Source organism: Nicotiana sylvestris, chromosome 2 (assembly GCF_000393655.2).
Source record: "Nicotiana sylvestris chromosome 2, ASM39365v2, whole genome shotgun sequence".
Taxonomy (NCBI): Eukaryota; Viridiplantae; Streptophyta; class Magnoliopsida; order Solanales; family Solanaceae; genus Nicotiana; species Nicotiana sylvestris.
The window spans coordinates 31,218,714-31,226,081 of NC_091058.1; the positions used below are offsets into that span (position 1 = coordinate 31,218,714).

Consider the following 7,368-nt stretch of genomic DNA (forward strand, 5'->3'; position numbering starts at 1 on the left):
TATCAAATCTCTACCAACGACCTTTTAAAAATGGTGCACACGATTGGAATGTGAAGGCTCAAGGATGTGAATTGATGCTCTCATCAGGGGGAGTTAATGAGCGTTGCACTCTTTTTTCCTTACAAGGTTTTGTCCCACTGAGTTTTCTTTGCAAGGTTTTTAACGAGGCAACCAAAAGGCGTATTGTTAGATATGTGTACTCTTTTTCCTTCTCTAGAATTTTTTCCCACTGGGTTTTATTTTAGTTAAAGTTTTAACGAGACACATTATCTGTTGAATAGACATTCAAGGGGGAGTGTTATAAATAGAATTCTATTTAAGGTGAATGTCTATATTTAGAGAGATTTTAAGGATTGTTACTTGGTGGCTAATAGCCTGTTTGTGGCCAAGCTGCACAAATCAGCTTATTTTGAGAAGTGATTTTTTTCAAAAGTGCTTTTCTCAAAAGTACTTTTGGTGAGAAGCAGTTTGTGTTTGGCTAATTATTTTGAAAATCACTTCTCAGCAGCCATTAGTGTTTGACCAAGCTTTAAAAAACTGCTTTTAAGTGTATTTTTCTCAAAAGTGCTTTTCAAAAAAGTATTTTTGGAGAGAAACTATTTTTTTCTGCTTCTCCAAAACTACTCCTGCTTCTCCTCAAAAACATTTTTTTTCTTTCCAAAAGCTTGGCCAAACACCTCAATTTTGGCCAAAAAAAAGCTTGGCCAAACATGCTATAAGTCACTTTTCTATTATAAGCCAATAGATGTGCTGTAAATAGATGTGTCATATTCTATTATAATCATTCCAAATAAATAAGAATTTTCTGTCCCTACTTTTCTTTGTAATACTCTTCTTCTACCTTTAAGCCAAACATGCTGTAAATAGATGTGTCCTATTCTATTATAAGCCAAACATGCTATAAGCCAAACATGCTGTAAATAGATGTGTCCTATTCTATTATAATCATTCCAAATAAATAACAATTTTCTGTCCCTACTTTTCTTTGTAATACTCTTCTTCTACCTTTATTGTTTCATAACAACTTGTAGTATATTTTTTTGTCTTGTCTTCTTATTGTTTCTTTCACTTTTGTACATTGATCGCTCTAAATTCTAATTAGTTTGTTTATAGAGAAATTGGGGTGATCCAAGGAAGATAAACAAGTAACAGAAAATATGGCACTAACAAATTAAAGAAAGAAAAACGATGTTTCTTTCAAACCATGTTATTCGAAGAATCTATATGCAAACAACAATCTTCTAACGAGTAATGATTGTTTTAGAGGAGAGATGAAATAGTTAGTTAAAAGTTCCGATCTTTTGCATTGAAGAAAATGAGGAGAGGAGAGGATAACTAATGGATAAATTTAAATTCATATTGCTTTTTAGGGAGATAACAAGATTATGGACAAAAATTAAAATGTCAAAGATTACTCATTGAAGGGTGAACGAAATTAAAATAAGTAAATTGAAAAAGTACATGCCTTATACCATGTTAAAAAATTATCGTAACAATTTTAAAAAATATTCGTCTTATAGATTTTTAATTAAAGCAAAATAAACTATTATCAGAAGCATATTCAATTACATTGTGAATGTTAAAGGCATTACTAGATTGAAAGAGTGAAATCCATAAACTTCTAGCAAAGTGGTTTCATTAATGCTATTAGTGTTCAATGACAATTAATATTTATTTCTCTTCCTTGATTAATACGAAAACAAAAGGTAAATACGATTCTTCTCTTCTTTTCTTCTTACGTAATGTTTTTTTTCTTTTCATTCGAGGTGTTTTACCAAATCGAACAAAATTTATATATTTTTCATGAAATAAATGTTATTATTCATAATTAAGTAAAAAATGCATAACCACAAATAAAATCTTCTTTAGTCAACAAAATCTCCATCCAACTACTTAAAGTTGACTACATATCTTCTTGTAATAAATTTACCCTTGTCTATAGTAAATTCCTCATTTTTGACTGCAAGCAAAAAGTAAAAAAAACGAATAAACAGTATAAGAACATAATTAACACATATATATACAGAGATTCTCACGTTTATGTGTGTGCTTATATATATATATATATATATATATATATATATTGAGAGAGAAAGGAAAAATCTCTTAATCCAGGGATTTTGCAGAGCTAGAGAGAGAAAGAAGAGAGAAGGAGAAGAGGAATGGCTTCATTCGATGCGTTCAGCATGGACGGTGAGTCGCCGGCACCGCCACCGGCGGCATCAACTCCGTTCGACGACGGAGACTACGGCAGCTACGAAGAATCCTCTTTCACGCCGCCGTACCACGGCTCTGGCGGATTCGGTGGAGAGTATGAGGAGGAAGTGACGGTGGAACACGTTTCTCATACCGTCGATAGTCCCGATCCCTACGGGTTCGGGTCGGATAACCAAACCGATACATTCGGAGCTCCGATCCCGAATGGGAATGGTAAGCCCTACGATCTAGGTGATGATTCTGAGGGAATTTTCAGCTCCGATGGACCCGTCCTTCCTCCTCCTAATGAAATGCGTGAGGAAGGTTTTGCACTCCGCGAATGGCGTAGGTTTGTTCTACTTCATTCTTATTTTATTGCGAATTTATTTTAATTCACTCTATTGCCAAAATTGGAAAAAAATGGAAATTGAGCTGTTTTTTTAGATTTTAACTTATATTAACAGATCTATTGCTTATTGTTAATTACTGTAAATGCCAGTTCATTGATAAGATCAGTTTTATTTTATAGTTCGTAAGCTCTTTAGTGAGCTATATCGAACTGTGATTTTAGTTCCGCAATTTCTTATTTTATGGTTTGATTTGCAGATCTGGTGATGGTACTAATAGATCTGTTAGTTTTCGGTTTGTGCTCATTTTAAAGAGATTTAGTTGTGTAAGCGGCTCATCCTTATGATTTCTTAGCGGAGAAAAGAGACTGAAAATAGAAAAATTGGATTCTTTAGATCTTATCTTTTCAAGTATTTTGTTGCTAGTCATCTTTTGCCGGAGGTGATGCATAACGATCAAAAATTTGTGAGACCTTTATTGGTGCTGATTTTCTACTGCATTGAGTGGTGTAAAGATTACTTCTTTGTGCCATGGGACAGAATAATTTTTAGTGGGGTATATCCCCAATAAGTTAGTTATTCTTTAGTGGTAAAATTAAGTAAAGTTTGCGGCAATAACTAGTTAGTTATATTTAAAGCTAAAAAAAGATATTGTAAGAGCTACATTAATTTCTGGAATTGGTTCATAGATCTTCGTGTATGGAGAAAGAACTTAAGAAAGAACTTAGACAGATGATACAAAGTTCTAAATTAGTGGTTGCATCTCATTGTTAATGGAGATCTAAAGTTGATTTGACTTTGTTCTATTGGTAGTAGTGTGCTAAAGGAGCATATTCTGGAAAGTTAGCTTAGGAAAATATCAGGCCATGTTTCGCTGGCTAATTCTTTATTGAGACTGATTGGTTCTGTACAACTCCTTTTCCATTTGGTAATCATCAATTTGTTTGAATTGGGGGTTGGGGCTTTTTCCAAAAAGGGAAAAAGAGAAATGGAGGAGGTAGGGCGTGGGGGTGATACATATGGAGTAGCATTCTATTGGTGCTATTGGCAGGATTAGGACCAGATGTTGCTCCTATTCCATAGCAGTTGATCTTTATCGCAATAGAGAGGGTTAAAGGGACATTCTAGAAAATATCCCTCTTGTACTTTAATAATTACAAATATAACCTTCAACTATTCTTATGTGCATTTTAAGTCTAAACAAAGACGCATGTAGTTCATGTGAACGAAACAAAGGGATACTTTTGCCTTTTTAAAAAAAAAGACAAAAACTCAGTCATAGTAGTAGTAGTAGTAGTAACAAATGAGCTGGGGGTGCAATGGCTCAACAGGACCTTTTTATCCTCCTGATCCATCAAGATCCCATCCTTTTACCTATACAAATGTAGTAGTTAATAATAATTGTTCAAATAAATGATAGGGGAGTTTTTTTTTTTTGCATGAAGGCATTTACATCAACAAAAACAAGAAGCAAAGATTGAAATAAACGAGAACCAGTAAAGGGATAGGATTGTTGTCGATCACATTAGAATGGGGAGTAGTGATGTTAACTTGAGGCATGCATGCCTTCAGCCTTGAAACTAGGTGCATAGGGAACTAGGGGTGGGCATAATACCGATCGAACCGAAAAAATCGATCGAACCGTAAACTTCGGTTTATTCAGTTTCGGTTTTTCGGCTTTTCGGCTTATTCGATCGGTTTGCGGTTTATGTTTTCTATAATTTCGGTGTTCGGTTCGGTGCTCGGTTTTTCGTTAAACCACCGAAGTTTTCTAATAAGGGTCCTAGCTTCTGGGCTCCTCTTAAGTTGTCTAGCCCAACTTTTCCACATGTTTAAAATATGAAGCCCAAAATCAAATAAAGTCCCACGTTCTGTAAATTATCCATTCCGCCCGGAGTCATATCCAACACCATCAGTTCGTTTTTTTCTTTTGTTTTACGAGAAGAAAAATAAACAACAACATGTTTGCCAAATCTTTGTTTTACTTACGTGCTGCCGATGTTGCGATCTATGAGATAGTTATATTGTAAGTAATTTTTGTCAAATAAATTTATATTTCCTATATCAACTAAATGATTTAGCTAATCATATTATAAGTGTTACGTATTCGAGTTTTAGTTGCACTAAAACATAAATTAGTCATATTTTTAGTAGAAAAAGTTCAATTTAAAAGCTCAATACGACAAGTCCAAACCGACCGAATTGAACCAAAAATCGACCGAACCGAATTAGAAAAAACTGAAGAAACCGAACTAATTTTGGTTTGGTTATTGGTGCACCAAATAGAAAACCTAACAAACCGAACCGAACTTCATGAAAACCGAACCGAACCGGCCGATGGCCACCCCTATAGGGAACTACTTGTTGGGCTCTTTATCGTGTTTAGACTACAGATCATTGAAGGACTTGAACGCCATGACACTTTGTAGTAAATGAAGTCACATATTAATTGTTAATGTGAATGAGTTTTTAGTTATTAGAATTAAGAAATTAGAAATTTAGTGCAATAAAATTAGCCTTAAGATCCTAATTAGAAACTTAAAACTGCATTGCACCTCATTAAAAAAAGGTATACAGCTCTTGAATTTGGTTGACATGATTTTACTTTGTCTTTCACTTAGTTATAGCTCTCTCAATCCTTTCCCAATATGGTTATTAATTGTGTTTATAGTTATTTTTCCTTGCATTAAATAATAAATATATATGCATTTTTATTTTTTTACTTTTATGCCCCCCCCCCCCACACACACACACACAAAATTTGTGCCTTCCTTCTCTAGAGCACATGCTTTATTGAGATTTGTGATTTACAGTCCCATTAAATTTGGCTTTATACCAGTCGCCGCCTTTGATAACAATGAAGGGCAGAACGACTGTTGCTGGAGAAGAGAATTTTAGCCATCTAGGCGATGTTTCTTTTTGCTTTTCTCCCATAAATAAAAAAGAATCCCATGACAGTAGCACATGCTTCTTATTGGCCACAGATTTTTCTAACTCCCCATAGTTGAAAGGAGGAATAGCGAGCAATTCATATGCATTTAGAATGTCAAATGAGTGACAAATTTTGGAGGTTTAATTTGCATATACTAGATCAAATAATGGATATGTGTGCAATTCTCTGTTGGGAATTTTGAAGGTGCTCGTATATATGTGCCTTGCTATAATCCCTTTTTCACTTGTTTTTTGGTGAATGCAGGCTAAATGCTATCCGTCTTGAGGAGAAGGAGAAGAGGGAAAAGGAAATCAGAAACCAAATTATTGAGGAAGGTGAAGAATATAAGAAAGCATTCTATGAGAAAAGAAAGCTCACTGTTGAGACCAACCAGTCAACAAACCGTGAGAAAGAGAAGGTGAAGCTTTAGAGAGTATAGTTACTCTTACTAACTGGAGTTGCATTTGATCCTTCCTACTCTTGCTTAAAAGCTTTTTTATCTCTAACTTTGACAAGTTCTTTCGCCTCTGACAGTTGTATTTGAGTAATCAAGAGAAGTTCCATAAAGAAGCTGACAAACAATATTGGAAAGCCATAGCTGAGCTCATTCCTAAGGAGGTGGCCACCATTGAGAAGAAGGGAAGGAAGAAGGATCAAGATAAGAAGCCATCCATCACAGTTGTCCAAGGGCCTAAACCTGGGAAACCTACCGAACTTTCAAGGATGCGCCACATACTGCTGAAGCTTAAGCACAGCCCACCACCTCACATGATACCACCCCCTCCCCCTCCTGCCAAGGACGCCAAAGCTGGGAAGGATGGAAAAGACACCAAGGATGTAAAAGACGGCAAGGGGAAAGATTCCAAGAATGCTAAAGATGAAGCACCAAATGGAACTTCAGATGCACCTCCCAGTGATGCCAAAGTTACTCAGACATCAGAAGAACCTGCTGCTGCAGAATGATTGCCATTGTGCCTCATTTCATTAATCTTTAATGTGTTATGTGTTGTCCTCTGCAAAATAACTCTTTTCTTTATGAATTTTGTATCACTTACTACATTCTGTGCCATTCTACTACTATTTTATTGGTTCGAGACTGACAATAGCTGCTGCATTTTGTTTCACTGAACGTCTGAGATCTGTTATTGTACTATTTAGGTCTTTCTTTATTGGAGGTGAATTCACTATTTTCTTGTTCACAGGAACCTTATATTCCTTGAAAGTTGATTTTGTGGTGCAAGTACGATCCCATTGTCGCTTGGGCCTTGGGTGTTAGTGGTCATGAATATGTTATATAGGTGTCAACGGGCCGGGCCGGTCGGGGTAGAGGTAAAGGGAGTTCAAAAATAGCCAGATTTACAAGTGATCATTCAAAAATAGCTACAGTTTTAAAAGTAATCGAAATTTAGCCACTTTTCATGTTAAGATAAATCTGAACGAAAACACTGTTCAAAATTCAAAAAATACTCCAGCATAATATACTGGAGTTCCATCATAAGTATACTGGAACTCAAGCATAATATAATGGAAATCCAGCATAATATACCGGTCCAATATAATATGCTGGAAGTTCATACACAGGTACACCAATCTCCAGTATATTATGCTGGACTGGACCCTGTTGCAGCAAAATAGTGGCTATTTTTCAATGACTTTGCAAATGCTGGCTATTTTTGAATGACCAGTCCGAAAACTGGCTAGCCCGTGCTATTTTAACGAGGAAAAGGGAACCGACCGGTTTCGTTATTGGGCCGGTTTCCGGTTATTTTTTATTGGGTTTACCAGTTCTGGGCTTCCCTGGTGCAAAAATTAACCGGAACGATTTCGGGCCTAATTGGCTGGGCCGTTTTTTTTTTTGTTTTTGTTTTTGTTTTTGTTTTTTGTTTTTGTATA

At 35.6% G+C, this 7,368-nt stretch overlaps 1 protein-coding gene across 1 annotated transcript; it reads left to right on the forward strand.

The window, feature by feature from the left end:
- The first annotated feature begins 2,030 nt into the window (after positions 1–2,030).
- On the forward strand, positions 2,031–6,674 carry LOC104237268 (clathrin light chain 1-like). Its single transcript, XM_009791375.2, has 3 exons — positions 2,031–2,545; positions 5,740–5,893; positions 6,010–6,674. The coding sequence occupies exons 1-3, from the start codon at positions 2,163–2,165 to the stop codon at positions 6,436–6,438; spliced, it is 966 nt and encodes a 321-aa protein (XP_009789677.1). The 5' UTR covers positions 2,031–2,162; the 3' UTR covers positions 6,439–6,674.
- The last annotated feature ends 694 nt before the right edge of the window (positions 6,675–7,368 follow it).